At 41.3% G+C, this 18,998-nt stretch overlaps 1 protein-coding gene across 2 annotated transcripts in view; it reads right to left on the bottom strand.

Moving 5' to 3' along the window:
* The window catches only part of SLC6A1 (solute carrier family 6 member 1), a 198,858-nt gene that overhangs the window by 20,863 nt on the left and 158,997 nt on the right, over positions 1 to 18,998 (bottom strand). For both annotated transcript variants that reach the window (XM_040359318.1, XM_040359317.1), the window contains 2 exons: positions 4,772 to 4,903; positions 434 to 536 (listed from right to left, as the gene is read on the bottom strand). In XM_040359318.1, the coding sequence (XP_040215252.1) occupies positions 434 to 536; positions 4,772 to 4,903 (235 nt within the window). The remainder of the gene's footprint in view (positions 1 to 433; positions 537 to 4,771; positions 4,904 to 18,998) is intronic.

Genomic DNA, 18,998 nt, shown 5'->3' with positions numbered 1-18,998 from the left:
CCACTGCTTTAAATGTGAGGAAGAATGGCTGCCAATCATACCTACCACTGACCATGTGTGTCTCTGAACATCTGTATGATGACTATTTAGGTTTCTGGTGGCCTTGGTGGGACTGAGCATCAACAGACACTTCCCAGCGTAAAGAAGTTCAAAGAACCAAAAACACACATACATCATGATGACATCATCACCACAGCATGCTGAAATAGTTAGCATTAACACTGCACTGGCAGGACACTTCCACAGCCTTCTAAAGCCAGGATATGTTTCTGGACAAGCTGTCATATCAGATTTCACACACAATGTCCAAAAAATTTAACTAGCCAGAAATAAGGGGTATTGTAATATATATATTTTATTTGTTCTCTATTCATAAAATGGTTCATGTAGCAAAATTGTTTTTAATCTTAGTATACAAACATCATTATCTTACCGTAACACCAGGATATTGAGATACACTCGAAAAACACTAGAAACAGAAGACACATTCCACTGGCCGAATAATAGTCAAAAAGTTTGAACACATAAATGCCACCCTAAGAAAAATACAACATATGTTATAAATATTACATTTATCCATTTTTAGCATTTATAAAGGACCAAATTATACTATTATGAAGTGCAACCTTCTGAACATTAAAGCACAATGACACAAAGTATCTGTGCTAAGAACTGCCAGTACTTCCCCACAACCTGCATATTTGTTTTAAGTTTTCAGATTCCGTTTTGCAAAATAGTTTTTTTTTCTTTTAAAACTGATACTTCTTTGCATAAGGACACTGTAAAAAGGCCCTTCTATTATTCTGAAAGGGATGATAGCATAAAAAAACTTGAATTCTGTAGATTGCCTGAGATTCAACATCTAAAATGTCATGTTTAGCTAAAGTCTCCAGATTAGAATCCGCAAGAATAATATGCTGATGACAAGCAGATGTAGTGTCACTGCAAGGGTTATGGTTCAGAAAGGAATTTGGCTTTGTGGCCCAGGTAATAGAGATGACAAGGTACACATTATTAGCCAGTTTCAGAGAGACTTACGATGGCGTATCAGTAGATACGCCGTCGTAAGTCCGAATGAGTGCCGTCGTATCTTTGCGCGCATTCTTAAAATGAGATACGCCTCACTGTTGCTAAGATACGACCGACGTAAGTCTCCTACGCCGTTGTATCTTATGTGCATATTTACGTTGGCCGCTAGGGGCGTATACGTGGATTTACCCGTCGAATATGTAAATGAGCAAGATACGCCGATTCACGAAACGTACGTACGCCCGTCGCAGTAAGCTATGCCGTTTACGTAAGACATACACCAGCGTAAAGAAAAACCACCAAAAAGAAGGTGCAGCCCATGCAAGGTATGGACGACGGAACAGTCGTCCTATTTTATGTCATTTGCGTAAGCGTACGTGAATGGGGCTGGGCATAGGCTACGTTACGTTCACGTCGAAAGCATTGAGTATTTGTGACGTGATTCTGTACCAACGGCCCTCATTTACATGGGGTCACGGTTGCTTTACATGTAGCACGCCCACTACCTGCCTAATTTGAATTAGGCGGGGTTACGCCGGGCCATTTGCGCTACGCTGACGTAACTTAGGGAGCAAGTGCTTTGTGAATACTGGCCTTGCCTCACTATGTTACGTCGGCGTAGAGCAAATGGGATGCGCTACGCCGAACTAAAGATGCACCTGTCTCTCTGAATCTGGCTATATGAAGTAATAGAAATGTGGGGCTCTGAACCAGTTTTCAGAGAATTGATAGGAGTTACATTTTATGCATATGTGGTTTTCTGTAAAATATTTACTTATCATATAACCTATTATATTCAATTTGAAGAAATATTATTTTGGAATTCTGTAAATTCACTCGTTACCTTTTGAACCTACAAAACACATTGGTTACTTTACTCCACACATCATTAAAATAAAATATATTCTGGAAATAATATTAACTTATGACTTTGAGATTTATGCATGAATTTTTTTTTTTTTTTTGGAGTGGGGAGGTTTTTTTTTATGAATTTATGTCCAGGACACAAAAATGTCTCCTCTGAATTAAAACTGCTAATGAATTACAATGTTCTTTACAGACAAATTGTCATTTGGATACCTATTAAGTGATGGAAAATCTCTCCAAAAGAGAAACAGTCAAAAACACCTTTTTAGTACAGTGGAGAAGAGAAGACATTACAATGTCTAATAATGTTTTTATTGTTGTCTGTGCCTTCTTGTTCTACCACATCCTTATTCCTTGTGCAGTACATTATTACAGAAACAGGTATTGAGGAAAGTCTCCCCAATAGGTTCACAGACAGAAATAAAAACATTACTTACATTTCAACTCTTCCCAATACTATGCAAAACTATTTTTTTTGGAGTTAGGCCCTCTTCAAAGCCTTCTCTATTCTTGTGTGTGGCAGTAACACACCAGATGAAAAAAAACACATGCATATTACTGCAATGCATAGTTGTTAAGGGGGACCCTAAGGTTTTGTATTGCCAAACATATGCCTCATTGTGAAACAAAATAAAGATTTACCACACTAGGTTGCATTAGATTTGTTTGGTATGAGTAGATTTTTGGCACTGCTCAGTTTTCCATATTTTTTTTTATAAAAAAGTAAGACCTCCTAAATAGAGCATGTTAAGATCATTCCAGACAGATGGTTAGTGCCCTTAATTCCAGAGCTAAGAAAGTGTATTGCATTATACTGAGCTGTGTATATACACCACAGACAGGGTAAGTGAATTTAATATCTCATTACAGTGGCATCTAAAAACTGGTGGGATATATTAGGCAGTAAATAAACATGTTGTCCCTGAAGTTAATATATTGAAATCAGAAAATATGGGCATTATACTTTGTTCTGTATGGGGCTGTGTAACTGCAGACTGGTCAGGGTGCCCCTGCTGACCCGTGTTTATAGCCAAAAGTGCCTACAATGGGCATGTGAGCATTAGAACTGAACCACAGAGCAATGAAAGAATGTGGCCTGATCTGATGAATCACATCTTCTTTTACATCATGTGGATGGGTGCATGTGCATTGCTTACCTGGGGAAGAGATGACACCAGGATTTAGTGTGGGAGGAAAGCAGGCAGTGTGATGCTTTGGGCAATGTTCTGCTAGTAAACATATGGTCCTGCCATTTATGTGAATGTTAATTGACAGGTACCGCCTACCTAAACATTGTTGGTGACCAAATACACACCTTCATGGAAACCGTATTCCTTGATGGCAGTGGCCTCTTTCATCTGGATAATGTGCCCTGCGCACTGCAAGAATGGTTCAAGAATTGTTTGAGGAACACAACATGTTTGAGGTGTAAACTTGGCCTTCCGTATTCTGCAATTATTAATCCATTAAGCATCTGTGGGATGTACTGGAAAAACAAGTCCAGTCCATGGAGGCCCCACCGTGCAACTTACAGGACTTAAAGGACCTGCTACTGAAGCCTTGGTGGCAGATATCACAGCATACCTTCAGATGTCTAGTGGTGTCCATACCCTGATGGGTCAGGGCTATTTTGGTGGAAAATGTAGCTGTTTTGGTGGCAAAGGGGGGGCCTATTTAATACTAAGTAGGTGGTCAAAAAAAGATGGCTGATCAGTGTATATTTATTTAAACTGGTTATTATGGTTTCTCTGCATCATGTAGTGCAAAAAATATGCTGCTACAGCCAGTAAATAACCAATGGCATTTCTCAAAACTGATTGCAGCCACCAGTTGTAAAAAGTGCAGCTCACATCAGTTTTAGCATAGAAGAAGCAATGCAACAAGTAAATTTAAATATCTTTTGGGATTAGATCCATGTTCAGAACACCACAATATGAGGAATTAAAATGGCAGAGGTTACAAAACAAATTCCTAAGTTATTTTGATAGTAATCTTCAAACATGATAAAACTGAATAGATGATGGTAAGAGTAAACCATGCTATAGAGCAGTGTTTCTCAACTCCAGTCCTCAAGGCGCCCCAACAGGTCATGTTTTCAGGATTTCCCTCAGATGAAACAGCTGTGGTAATTACTAAGGCAGTGAAACTGATCAAATCACATGTGTAATGGAAAGCCTGAAAACATGACCTGTTTGGGCACCTTAAAGTAGAGGTTCACCCGCAAAAAAAAATTTAAGATTAGATTCATTTTGTCTAGGGGAATCGGCTAGTTTTTTTAAAAACGAAGCAGTACTTACCGTTTTAGAGAGCGATCTTCTCCGCCGCTTCCGAGTATGGTCTTTGGGTCTGAGCTTTCCTTATTGATTGACAGGCTTCCGACAGGCTTCCGATGGTCGCATCTATCACGTCATGATTTTCCGAAAGTAGCCGAACGTCGGTGTGCAGGCGCCGTATAGAGCCGCACCGACGTTCGGCTTCTTTCGGCTACTCGTGACGCGATAGATGCGACCATCGGAAGCCTGTCGGAAGACTGTCAATCAAGAAGGTACGCCCAGACCCGAAGACCATACCCGGAAGCGGCGGAGAAGATCGCTCTCTAAAACGGTAAGTACTGCTTTGTTTTTTAAAAAACTAGCCGATTCCCCTAGACGAAATGAGCATTAATCTAATCTTAAAAAAAAAATTGTTGGTGAACTACCGCTTTAAGAACTGGAATTAAGAAACACTGCAATAGAGGACTAGTGCAGATGAGTTCTTGTAGTAAAATCATATGTACATACGTATGAGGACATTAGCATATTTACAAAGTAGGAAAGAGTGAATCAGAAGGAAGGAAGCATTGATAAAGTAGATTTCCAGGTTTATCTATACGTACCTGAGTTATGTTTGACAACCCAATAAGATAAGAGACCACACAGACAACAGCTATAAATATTTCTCTTCGAGTGCGCAAAAGCTTTGGAAATTCATCTACAAGAGCTGTTATGAATCCTTCAACAGTACAGAACTGCAAAAGAATGGAAAGTCAGACTCATCAGGTATTTATCTGTCCCTAAAATGTAAATAACATCAGATATATTGTTCCTATAATTTCACAAAATACTTTACTTGAAAAAAAAAGTAACTACAATAGTAACATCCATTTGCAAAAACATCACTCATCATAATGAAATCAAGTCCAATGGTTTTCAAAGACCTTAACAGTGGTAGATGCTTTATCTCTATAGCCAGGATTTCGAAGCCCATCGAGAAAGTGAAAATCAGTTTATAACCATAGAAAATGTGTGTTGAGCTGAAGTCTTGATATTTTTCATAATAAAGTATTTGTAAACCCTTACATATACCCAGTGAAGTGATTAGCCTCATGTGATACACATATATGAAACAAATCCTGGCCCCTCCCTCCTGTTGAGTGCCCCCACAGCAGGCAGCTTTCTATGGGGGGCACCTGAATCGAGCTGCAGCTCAGTGTATCCATTCAGACACAGTTTGGCCCTGCCCCTCTCTCTTTTAATTGGCTAACTGAGTTTAATTGATAGCAGCAGGAGCCAACGGCTGCACTGCTGTGTCTCAGCCAATCATGCGGGAGAGTCCCAGAAAACTGAGGCACTCGTGGACATTGCTGGATAGAGACTGGTCTCAGGTAAGTATTGGGAGGGCTAAGGGGGGGCTGCTGCACACAGAAGGCTTTTTATCTTAATGCATAGAATGCATTGAAGTGTTACTAAACCCAGTAATATGAAAATAATGAATCTCCACCCCTCCGCCTGCCTCCCTGCAGTGCACACAGCTTAGAAATCTTCTTTTTATATTAAAATACTGCCACTATATACCTTTTTGGCTGATCTGTAAACCATGGTCACGTGAGAAGCTGCAGAGTCTGCCCGAGTGCTGAGTAATCAGGTAGAAGGAGATTTCCACTACAGCCCGTGCTCATGCTGTTATGGGAGGCAGATCATCCATGAATCAAGATGTGACATCCCACCCACTGTGTTCTTTTTTAGTTACTGGGCATGGAGGAGGAGGGAGGGACTGGGCTATCGATTAAGATCTGTATACACACCCACATGTGTGATGCCACTACCACATGACCTGAAAGCTCAGCTCAACAAGGAAATATTCCTCTCCAGCAATAGAGACCAAACAGTTCATGTGCAGGGGGACCTCCCTGATTCTGTCTTATCTGGCCTTGCCCAGAGAGACCTTTGCAGGAGGGGGAAGATCTGTGCATAGTGGATCAAAGAGCCTTTTTACACAATACAGAGGATTAACTTCTTAATTTCCACAGTGAGTATAACACACATGCTAAATATAAATATATATATATACTCAAATAGTGAATAGTGAGTCCAAAATATATAATACTCATAGGGCGAATGTGCAAAAATATAAAAGAATATTGTGCAAAAAAAACGGAATGGAAGTTCAATCCCAATAGTAAACCCAAATCAGCTGTCAGGGCAGATATTCTGAATGCACTGGATGAAGGTGAGCACCAGCTCTATGGTGTGAGTGCACGGCCGTGCGATAGAAGATAAACCAGATCCCTGGCTGAGCTCCCGGGACTCTTACCTCTCAGCCCTCCTAAATGGGCATTGATGTACAGGTCACTCGCAGCCTTCTATGGGTGGTCCCTGATGTTTCCTCTCTTGATCTGATGGATCCTTCCTTAATTGGGACAGGTGCTCCTCAAAACCAGATGGATGATGTGGGTTATAAGAGAGAGAGAGAGGGGACTCCCATAGTGAGGTAACGTTTGGTGCAGGTAAAATATGTTTATTGAGGAAAAACCTGCACTTACATTAAAAGAAAAATAAAAGTGCAACGAGGAAACAAACAAGCGGCGTTTGAATCGCCAGCTTACGTCACTCCGGGTGTACGTCCTCCAATTCCTACGCGTTACGACACCACGTGTCTTCGTCATTCCCCAGACGAAGACACGTGGTGTCGTAACGCGTAGGAATTGGAGGACGTACACCCGGAGTGACGTAAGCTGGCGATTCAAACGCCGGTTGTTTGTTTCCTCGTTGCACTTTTATTTTTCTTTTAATGTAAGTGCAGGTTTTTCCTCAAAAAACATATTTTACCTGCACCAAACGTTACCTCACTATGGGAGTCCCCTCTCTCTCTCTCTTATAACCCACATCATCCATCTGGTTTTGAGGAGCACCTGTCCCAATTAAGGAAGGATCCATCAGATCAAGAGAGGAAACATCAGGGACCACCCATAGAAGGCTGCGAGTGACCTGTACATCAATGCCCATTTAGGAGGGCTGAGAGGTAAGAGTCCCGGGAGCTCAGCCAGGGATCTGGTTTATCTTCTATCGCACGGCCGTGCACTCACACCATAGAGCTGGTGCTCACCTTCATCCAGTGCATTCAGAATATCTGCCCTGACAGCTGATTTGGGTTTACTATTGGGATTGAACTTCCATTCCGTTTTTTTTGCACAATATTCTTTTATATTTTTGCACATTCGCCCTATGAGTATTATATATTTTGGACTCACTATTCACTATTTGAGTATATATATATATTTATATTTGGACTCACTATTCTCTTTGCATTTAATACTATATGCTGATTATTTGTCAGCTCTTACATTTATCTTGCTTATGTGATATCACTATTCCATTAGTGTGATATGTTGCGCAGAATCACCATTTATTTATATTCCTGTTTTATGTTATGTAAACATAATTAGGTTTTGCTGCACTATATATTTTTGGTGGATTCACTCATTTAGGATCCATTTTAGCGCAAACGCACTTGTCACTTTATAACACACATGCTATTGTGTATATACAGACAGATTTTACTGTTGTGGTTTTAGTAACACTTTAGGACAGTGGTCTCCAAACTGCGACCTGCGGGGCACATGTGACCCTTTGCTCACCATTATCTGGCCTTTGGAGCTATTTTATTCCCAATGATACAAGACACTATTCTTCCCACTGACACCAACAATGAATGGGGCATAATTCTTGCCACTGACATCATCAACAGGGATCTATTTTTCATATTTAAACCAATGATGGGGCACTATTCCACGCACTGATACCAATGATGGGACACTTTTCTTTCCACTGATACCAATAATGGGCACTATCCCTTCTCCTGACACCAATGATGGGGCACTGTTCCTTCCACTGATACCAATGATAGGCAGTATTACTCCCATGGACACCAAAGATGCATTGTTTACTCCCACTCATGAAAATAAACAAAAATAAACAATTTCTACCTCCAATGGCCACAGTCTGGTCAGTCTGAATTACAGTAGACTGGCCCTTGGTTTAGAAAGTTTAGAGACCGCTGCTTTAAAATATAAACATCTTCTGCCTTTTCAGACACTTTAAGTTCTAAATATAAAGGGTTACGTTGGGGTTTAGGGTTTATGCTCAAGAGTCTAGGGACCAATTTGACTGTTTCTTTTTCAGGAATGAACACCTTTTGAGTATGGTCAATTAGTTTGTGATGAAACTGCCATACCCAATTTAAAGGGTTTGTAAAGGTAAAAATTTTTTCCCTAAATAGCTTCCTTTACCTTAGTGCAGTCCTCCTTCACTTACCTCATCCTTCGATTTGGCTTTTAAATGTCCTTATTTCTTCTGAGAAATCCTCACTTTCTGTTCTTCTGTCTGTAACTACACACAATAATGTGACACTTTCTCCCTGGTGTGGAGAAAGCCTCTTGAGGGGGGGGGGGGGAAGCAGGAGTGTCAGGACGCTCTCTACTTTGCAGGTATAGAAAGGAGCTTTGTGTTAGTGGGCATCCTGACCAGGGGTCAAGTCCTGGGGAAAAAAGTGTGGGAACTCCCACCCAAGATCCACTCCCCCACCAAAAAAAATAAAATGATACGCTCATATGCATAATTACTAAACCGCATGTTTACTAATCCTTTGTTACTGGCTGCTTCCTGTATATGGATTCATCGGGTAGTGTGAGGGTATTCTGTCACTTCCTCGATGCCACAATGTCTCCTGGGAGCTTTTGTCATTGTTCCCAGGAGACCTCTGCAATGTCTCCTGGGAACAATGACAAAAGCTCCCAGGAGACATTGCGGCATCGAGGAAGTGACGGAATACCCGCACACTACCCGATGGATCCATATACAGGAAGCGGCCAGTAACATAAATAATTACTAAGGTTCGCCTGCCCCTGACAGTGACTCGAGCTGGGCATCGCCGCTTAGTGAAGGATTGGCTCGGGCGGCTTGGCTGCTCTCAGCTGCTCTAGTCCTGCAAAGGGAACTGAGTTCCTGCTGTGAAAAAAGTGCAGGAACTCTGTTCCCACGCGTTCCCGCAGGACTTGAGCCCTGGTCCTGACACTCCTGCTCACCCCCTCCCCCCTCAAGAGGCTTTCTCCACACCAGGAAGAAAGCCTCACATTACTGTGTGGAGTTACAGACAGAATAACAGGAAGTGAGGATTTCTCAGAAGAAATAAGGACATTTAAAAGCAAAATTGAAGAATGAGGTAAGTGAAGGAGGACTGCACTGAGGTAAAGGAAGCTATTTAGGGGGGAAAAATTTACCTTTACAACCCCTTTAATCACACTAGTGTTTTAAAGCAAAAATATACTCTATATTAGCTAAAACATTGGTTTTGAGACTTAGCCAAGCTATGATCTCATAGCCTTAGATACGAGCAGTCCCCAATGGCAGAAAGCCAATGTGAAATTATGCATTATATAGAACCAGGACATAGTGAATGAAAGGCCCACGCTACATAACATTGTGTATAGACATGCATATCATTACTTATTCTACTTTCCTGAGTTCTCTTCTAAATAGTTAAATAGCACAGCCGTTGTAGAATAAATGCATACAAATAAGCATGGCAGTTTTGGGTTCTTTTAATCTCACTCGATTCACCAGAATGAGATGTGGACGTAATGTTTACATAAAAGACTCCATGTAAATATAACAGGAGGAAGCTTTGTTCTTAAATCAAGTGAACATTCTCCTTCCACAAGTAATATTGTAAAAGGTGATTATAGAGTGGTGTAGCAAAGTGTTGACGGCAGAGCAACATATATTTTCTATAAAATCCTCATCTGACTGTATGAAAGAGCAGAAAAAGAGGGCAGCTACAAAAATACACTCTAGAATTAAAAGAGGCAGGGGGTTGATTTACTAGAAAAGTGTAGAGTTACACCATTGAATAAGGTGACGTTTACTTTAATCATCAAATCATGTGTAAAAAAATATAAGAATTCTATTCAAGTACAGAAAAACCTAGGATTGCGAGCATAATTTTTTCCAGAAACATGCTTGTAATCCAAAGCACTCGTATATAAAAGCAAATTTCCCCATAAGACATAACAGTGTTCCCCCCTCCCCCCCTTCAATCTATACCAGGCCCTTTCTGATCTGGTGCAGATTTTAAAGGGAACCCCACACCAAAAAAAAATGTAAAATAAAAAATGGTGTGCCCCCCAAATCCATACCAGACCCTTATCCGAGCATGTAGCCTGGCAGGCCAAGAAATGGGGGGGCAAGCGCGCACTACACTTCCTCCTGAACCATACCAGACTCTTATCCGAGTATGCAGCCTGTCAGACCAAGAAGGGGGGACGAGCGTGCACTCCACCCCCTCCTGAACCATACCAGACCACAAGCCTTCAACATATGGAGGTGCTTTTTGACAGGGGGGAGCACCTTGTTAATGGGGACAAGGGCCTCTACCCCACAACCCTGGGCAGTGGTTGTGGGAGTCTGTGGGCAGGGGTCTTTGCAGTATCCCTGCCCCCCATGTGAATTAGTATGGGGTACATTGTACCCCATACTCATTCACTAAAAAAGCGTCAAAAAGAAATAAAAATAAAGACAGTTTTTGATATTAAATATATAAAAAGCAATGCCCCCCCTCCAGCGTAGATCTATCATCAATCATGATTTTGTGTGCACCAGTTTTAGTAAATCTCCCCCAGTGTGGCCGATCTCCTTTTTTTTCAGTCACGTCCTGTCTACATGCATGCACTTCAAGTATAAGACCCATTTCACACTGGGGCAGTGCGGACGTTAGCGGTAAAGCGCCGCTGGTTTTAGCAGCGCTTTACCGCTGTTATAGTGGTACTTTTTAACCCCCGCTAGCGGCCGAGGTAAGGGTTCAACATATTCAACATTAGGGGAAAAGGAGGGGTTTGGAACTTTAAATGAGGTTCAGGGGCCCTTCAGATCCCCTCTGCCATCCCGGTTTAGTATTTGGAAAAGGAAAAATAGAAGGCAGGACTTTATATGAGGCACGCGGACACAAATTGATGGAGGACAGCTTTTGATTCAAATTGCAAATATAATTTCATATTTAAATTCTATGCATGTTGCTATATATCACCCCATACAGCTCACCACAGTCTCGATTCACATACGTTCACCCTCTTAGGCCTCGTACACACGATAGGTTAAACAGAGGACAACGGTCTGATGGACCGTTTTCATCGGTCAAAACCGATCGTGTGTGGGTCCCATAGGTTATTTAACCATCGGTTAAAAAAAGCCAACTTGCTTTAAATGTAACCGATGGATTCCTAACCGATAGGTCAAAACCGATCGTTAGTAGGCACAACCATCGGTTAAAAATCCACGCATGCTCAGAATCAAGTCGACACATGCTTGGAAGCATTGAACTTCGTTTTTCTCAGCACGTCGTTGTGTTTTAAGTCACTGCGTTCTGACACGATCGGTTATTTAACCGATGGTGTGTGGGCGCGACGGACCATCAGTCAGCTTCATCGGTTAACCGACGACAACGGTCCATCAGACCGTTCTCATCGCATGGACTGATCGTGTGTACGAGGCTTTAGGGTCCTGTCTCTGTGTGGGTCGTCTCCGCCCTACCGTGCCTCCTCAGATCCCGGCTGTGATGTCCATTGGCTGGTCTGTGACTCTTGTGGACACACCACCTCTGTGCAGACACATCTGTAAGTTTTGTGGGTTAAACATATGGTGGGGGAGTATCTCCTATTCTATGTTTGCCCACCTGTTCTCTTTAAATTCTTTAGGTCATTGAAACATATTTGTCTCTTTTATCCTTAGATGATCACTTTGATGTTTGCTCCTGATGAGTGGACCCAAAGGCCCGAAATGCATAGAGCTAACATCTACCAATAAGTGTATATACACATCAAATTTTTATGGACGTTCCTTTTAACAGATTTTAACAAACTCCCCTCTATTTATTTCCATTTAAAATATTCTAGTGGATTAGCAAGTTGCATAGGTATCAACTGCAATGTGTGTAAAACATGTACTATTTATTAGTTGTACCTGTAAATATATGAAATGTCCTTGTTGGAATATTTATTAATTATTTATTATTGTGTAATATTTGGTTCAGATAAAATGTAAAAAAAGTATTGATATATAGCAACATGCATAGAATTTAAATATTAAATTATATTTGCAATTTGAACCAATTAAAAGCTGTCCTCCATCAAATGTATTCCTTTGTGTCCGCGTGCCTCATATAAAGTCCACCTTATATTTTCAATTTTTCAATTAGTTAACATTAATTTCCATGGGCAGGGGCTGTGGATGAGTGGTGTATACCGCCCCAAAGATGCTGCTTGCATTACTTTTTTTCCTGTCCTGCAAGCGTGCCGCCTCAGACTGAAAGCACTCAGGCTTTCACACTGGGGTGGCTTGAGAGGCGCTTTTCAGGTGCTTTACCAGCCCAGTGTTAAGGGGTCTTACTAAAGGCAAAACTTAAATATTTTTTTTAGAAAGAGTGGATATGGATTAGAACACCCTGTCTGTGCCCTGTATTATTAAGATTCATCCTCTCTATTTGTCCTGTTTACCATTATTATTGAAAGTGAAAGTAAAAGAAAATCCCATATTTTGGGTTGTCCCCAGAAGAGTAATAGTGGTGAAAATCTTCCATTGGGGACACTAGATTTGGTGAGGCAGGGACACCAAGGATTCTATTAATTTGCAAGTATTTCTCACTTCCTGTTTTGGCTATAGGACAGAAATGGAAGATAAATCTTCCCCCCAATGGGACGTAGATGGCAAAAAAAGGTGGACTGGGTTTATAACCCTCCCTTACCCTATCCAAAATGAAAAAAAGGGTTTACCTATAGTTCTAATTTTAGCATTAGCTGCCTATGGTTGCTCTGTGACAACTCTGGATCGTGCCTCAGCAATGTGTGCCAGCACGGCCATTCGTAGGCTTCACCAGCCTGTGGACAGGGTGGCAATGCAGAAGAACAATTTTAAGACAGTTGTCAGTCATCTTATAACAGAAACTGCCTCAATCAGCTGTTCCCCACATTAAACACACATACACACACAAAAAGATTTGATCACTATGGCTAGACTCTAGTGTAGGTCTTTACTCCTTAAAAATAACCCATTCTTCACTTGCTGAACATTGTACAGCATTCTCTACTATTTATGACTTTACCACAATAACATCTTCCTTCTCTATTCATTTCAGTTCTGCCTTGACAATACCACGGGCATATTGCCTCTGGGTTATGTATGACTTCTCTATCATTGCTCATTCTTGTATCAGTTCAGAATAGTAACACAGACATAGATGTATTTCTTGCACTGCTATTGAAGCCTAAGAGGTGCTGTGAACTGGATGAAACATGCTAGAAAAAGAGAAAAAGCAACTAGCTCCACTACACATGAAGAAATTCCAAGCATGTTAAAGATGAACTCTACAGCTAAATATACAGATCAAGTACACACATGAAAGCTGCTTTATCTGCCAAAAGATCTGTCTGGCAGGTCAGGAGACCTAAAAAAAATTATGCTGCAGTCCAGTACCACTTACAATTCTGGTCCTTGCTTAGCCAACGAATGGATAGTGAAAGGAGAAGCAGTACACTTGCACTGCAGTTGTACTGCAGAACAACTGTTGGCTACCTATGCTGATTCTCTCTGCCGTAGTTCAAGCTCTGGCATTTAGCTGTGGGCAGAGGACACAGGTGCCCAGTCAAGCCTCACATCCAGCAGCCTATCAATCTCAATGAAAAGTTTATAGTTGCTGCAGACATGGGTGGTGCACCTAGTGATATGAACATTTAGACAAATGCCCAGAACACATATTTTCTTTTTTATGGTCATTCATCCCTAGATGCAGGCACAGCCCTTTTTAGAATTAGCAGAAGCATTGAGTTTGACAGGCTGCCAGCAGTGGGGCTAGATGGACACCAATGCCTCCCTCCCCCAGCTAAATTCTACAGCCCCATCACCAGGGCTACATGCCCAGTGTTCCTGTTACCTAAGTGGTAATACCCAGCCACATTTAGATACTTGCGCTGTTAGCATTTTAAAAATGTAATGGTGTAATAATTAATACAACACTATCTTATTTGTGTGTTTTGTATCTGCCTGAAATTCACATTTGAATGTGTTAACATTTCAAACCATTTGTGATTACAAAAATGATATATTTATTAAAGAGCATGCTTTTTGTGATGGATCAAAAACTGTCATTTCAGAATCATGAACCGCTCAGTGTCTGCCACCCCTCTCTGCCAATCCCTACACTGGCTTCCAATCGCCCAGCAAAGTAAATTCAAAATACTAACAACAGCATATAAAGCCATTCACAACTCGAGCTACATCACCAATCTTGTCTCCAAATATCACCCAACCTTTCCTCTTCGCTCCCCTTAAGACCACCTACTCTCAAGCTCCCTTGTCTCCTTCTCCAATGCTCGATCCAGGACTTCTTCAGAGCCTTTGCCAACCTCTGAAACTCTCTACCTCAATTTGTCTGGTTACCTCCTACTCTGGCTGCCTTAGGTGATGCCTGAAAACTCATCTCTTCAGCAAAGCCTATCACGCCTCCAACTAATCTTTTTTTTTATGTTCCATCAGCTCGTTCACCACAGTTACAACCTTTTGTACCACTTGCTTGATAGCTTGTAAGCTCCTATGAGCAGGGCCCTTTTTACCCGCTTGTATTTTATTGTATTGTAACTGTATTGTCTCCCTTTTATATTGTAAAGTGCTGCATAAACTGTTGTCACTATATAAATCCTGTATAATAATAATAATACTAACAATAATAATGAATGCTGCTACTGCTAACCTCTCCTTCAGAAAAGGCTAATTACTTTGGTACCATGTTGACTCCCTGGTTACACTCACCGAGACTACATACAGCTGTTTCAGATTTTTGGCTATCATCAGTGCCAGGTATGGAAACCATGGCTTCTATAGAGTAGGTCTTGGGACCCAGTGAGCTGTATGCAGCTAAGAATAAATGGCTCTATAATAGTAAGCTATATATACAGTATAACCTAGTGGTTCTGGATGCACCTTTTTGGATTGGGGTGTAAAGAAATGCTTCACTTGGATCTACTCACTGTCCTAAAATTGAAAATAGTCCTCTTATTTTTAGGATATGTAATAAAATAAGACATGTTAATGCCTTCTCTTCCAAGCAGAACCTTTGAAATGTGGATAGAATCAAAAACTACTACCGTATTTTCCGGCGTATAAGACGACTTTTTGGATGCAAAAAAATGCATCCAAAGTCGAGGGTCGTCTTATACGCCGGGTACGGTCTCCGTGCAGCTGCGATCGTCATAATTTCAAAGCTGCGCGCCGTCTTCTCAGCACGTCCTCGCTGTCCTGTGATAGGCGGAACAGAAATCTTCCCAGCAGCGCCTCTGTTCTGTTTTCCGCCTATCACGGATGCCTTCTCATCCTCGGACGAGATGAGAAGGCATCCGTGATTGGCGGAACATAGAACAGAGGCGCTACTGGGAAAATTTGTGTTCTGCCAATCACAGGACACGCTGAGAAGACGGCGCGCGGCTTTGAAATCATGGACGCTCGCAGCAGACGGAGACTGTCACCGGCCTGCAAAACGTGAGTGATGGCACAGTGGGGGGGAAAGTGGGGGCATGCAATGTGATGGCACTGTGGGGGCATGCAATGTGATGGCACTGTGGGGGCATGCAATGTGATGGCACTGTGGGGGAATGCAATGTGATGGCACTGTGGGGCATGCAATGTGATGGCACTGTGGGGGAATGCAATGTGATGGCACTGTGGGGGCATGCAATGTGATGGCACTGTGGGGGAAAGTAATGTGATGGCACTGTGGGGGCATTTAATGTGATGGCACAGTGGGGGCATGTAATGGCACAGTGGGGGCATGTAATGGCACAGTGGGGGCATGTAATGGCACAGTGGGGCTTGAAAAAAAGGGGGTAGTCTTATACAGTGAGTATATCCCAAAACCAAAAATTTTCCTGGAAAATTAGGGGGTCGTCTTATACGCCGGGTCGTCTTATACGCCGGAAAATACGCTATTTGTACAGACAAGATCAAAGTTAGTGCCTTGTAGCTCATCATATTTTTCTTCTTGGCTTTATTTATCTTTTGGGTTAAGGCTACCATGGATGCAACTTAGTTTTTGAACAAGACTATAATCCTGAATTTCCTTGTAAGCCTTTGATCGTATGTACTGAACACAGTATAATGTAAAAACAAGAGCAGAAAACATTCTAGAAGCTACCAAAGGCAACATGGGTAATCAGTACAATGATTAATGAGAGATGTCATGTTCAGCAGCTACTGGGCAAAATGAGAATTCTTAAAAAAAAAATATATATGATATAGAGAAAAGAATCAATTGGTGTGCACACTGTAAATTTCCACTATGCTAAGTGTGAATACCTAAATGAGTGACTTTTTACCCATGAGCCATTTATAATTGTGGCACTTCCAACAAGGTTTCACAATATTTACAGTGATAGATACGGAAGTCATCTTTACATAAATTACTTTTTTCTCACTGATCTTCCCGTATCCTAAGGCGTACAGTGACCCACATTCTTTGTATGACTTGACAACTACACAGCAAAAGGCCAGACAGCATTTATGAAAGAGCCTAAAACAGAAAGATGCCAAGGATCTTTACATGCAAAGCAACACGTTGGGGCTGATTTACCAAGCAGTATTGATTGTTTACTTAGTAAAGTAAATGTTTACTGATCTTATTAAATAAGGTGAAACTATGTTCACGATTAATCCCCATCTATATGAAAAGGGAATTGCAAAAAAAGAAATCTGGATTTTTTTACTCACCGAACACTCACTAAGGGCCCTTTTACACTGGGGCGTTTTTTAGGAGCTTTAGCGTTAAAAAAAAAGCACCTGTAAAGCGCCTGAAAGAAGCTGTATCTGCAATCCCAATGTGAAAGCACGAGTGCTTTCACACTGAGGCGCTGCGCTGGCAGGGCGTCAAAAAAAGTCCTGCAAGCAGCTTCTTTCTAGCGTTTTAGGAGCGTTGAATACACCGCTCCTAAAGCCCCCTTCCCATTGAGGGAGCTTTTTTTTTATGCCAAAGCACCTGAAAAACGCTGCAGTGTGAAAGGAGTCTTAGCAGCGCTTTACCAGCATTGTGAAAGGGCTCTGAAAGCGCTCGGGCTTTCACATTGGGATTGCAGATGAGGCTTCTTTCAGGCGCATTACAGGAGCCTGAAAAACGCCCGTAAAATGCCCAGTGTCAAGGGGGTCTTAAACATGATTTTATCAAGGGACACAATCAGTTGAACCTGAGATTGTTGGATTATAGGTACTGAACACTGACCAGACAACTATCTCCCTCCCATGGTGCTTCTTTAAAAAAAAAAGCAGTATTAGGAGTGGATCATAAACACAGAGAGGTGGGACCTGTGTCCTATGATGACCCCCGGGAAAATGATTTCATGGTGAGTACAAGAATCCTATTTTCTAAATTCTTCATCAAGGGACACGGGGTCGGGTAAAGCAGAGTTCCATCTGAGAATTTTTTTTTTAAGTCAGCAGCTATGAATACTGCAGCTGCTGACTTTTGATATGAGGACACTTACCTGTCCAGGGAGCCCACGATGTCCTCACCCAAAGCCGACCCGTCCCTCGGCTCTGGGTGCTGGCTCCAACATCCTTACTAAGGGAAACAGGAAGTGAACTGTCTTGCGGCTTCACAGCCTGTTTCCTACTGCGCATGCGCGAGTCACGCTGCGTGTTCTGAATGGTCCCTGCTGTCTTCTGTGACCTGTGTGTCTCTCAGAAGGCGGAGGGGCCAGACATTGCGTAGTTGCGTAGATTTTCATTACACTTTGATTGGATATATGCACCTTTTGAATATATGCACTTTTCTTATGTTATTCTGATATTTTTCTTGATCATATAGAGACTGCACTTTAATATTTTTTTTATACATAAAGCGCTGCTTCTCTTGATTGTTATTATGTTTACTGGTGCTGGTGACACTATAGGAGTTCAGCAGCTACATATATATATATGACACCTTTAATTATATTTATTCAACAGTTTGAGTAGCTCACAAATACCCCCCCCCCTTTTCTATATCATGGTAAGTACTTGTATCTTCATCTTACACAGAATTAGCTAAAATTAACCCAACTATTTATCTAGAATAACCAAAGGTAAATTAAATAGTCAGTAGAAACTTTAATGACGTTTGGTTAGCTCCATCAATTGTTTTTTTATTTTTTATTATTATGTGCGTTTTTTTAATAATAACATATGGTTAATTGACTAAATAATTACATTATGTATATGCATGACAATATTAGGAGGGGAACCAGTGCATGATTCAAATGCCATTTACATTATTGCAATAAAGTCTTATATAGCTTTGTAATGCATGCTGCTTAAAACTTCTAGAGAAGTCAATATAGGTTTCTCTAGTAAGAACCCCTTTTCTGTTGTAGCATTTTATAGTACCATTGACTTGTTGCATCTGATTTCTTATGCTGGTATTTTAAGATGACATCGGTATTGTCTTTAGAGGAGGTTTCTTTGTTGCTCTTTTTTTAGTGAAGCCAAAGTGCTCAGAGCCCTGGTACAAAGTGTAAACCAAAGCCTCACAAAATTCCCCTTTACTAGTAAGAGATGCCATATACACAGCTGCTGCATACAGTATAATGAAATCATAGAAGCACATAAACACATAATGATGATGTTTCCGGTAATTTAGCTAGGGATGAAAGAGTAAAGCATTCCTGAATTTAGCTGGTGATACACATGATATTTTTGTCAACCATTCTGGCTAATTTCTGCTGGATCGGTCTGCCTGATTTTATGTCCAGTACAGCAAAAGACACCTCAAAGTAAAAT

The sequence above is a fragment of the Rana temporaria genome, chromosome 7, assembly GCF_905171775.1.
Source record: "Rana temporaria chromosome 7, aRanTem1.1, whole genome shotgun sequence".
NCBI lineage: Eukaryota > Metazoa > Chordata > Amphibia > Anura > Ranidae > Rana > Rana temporaria.
The sequence above is the reverse complement of the archived record's forward strand: the minus strand, read 5'-3'. Positions and strand labels throughout refer to the sequence as shown.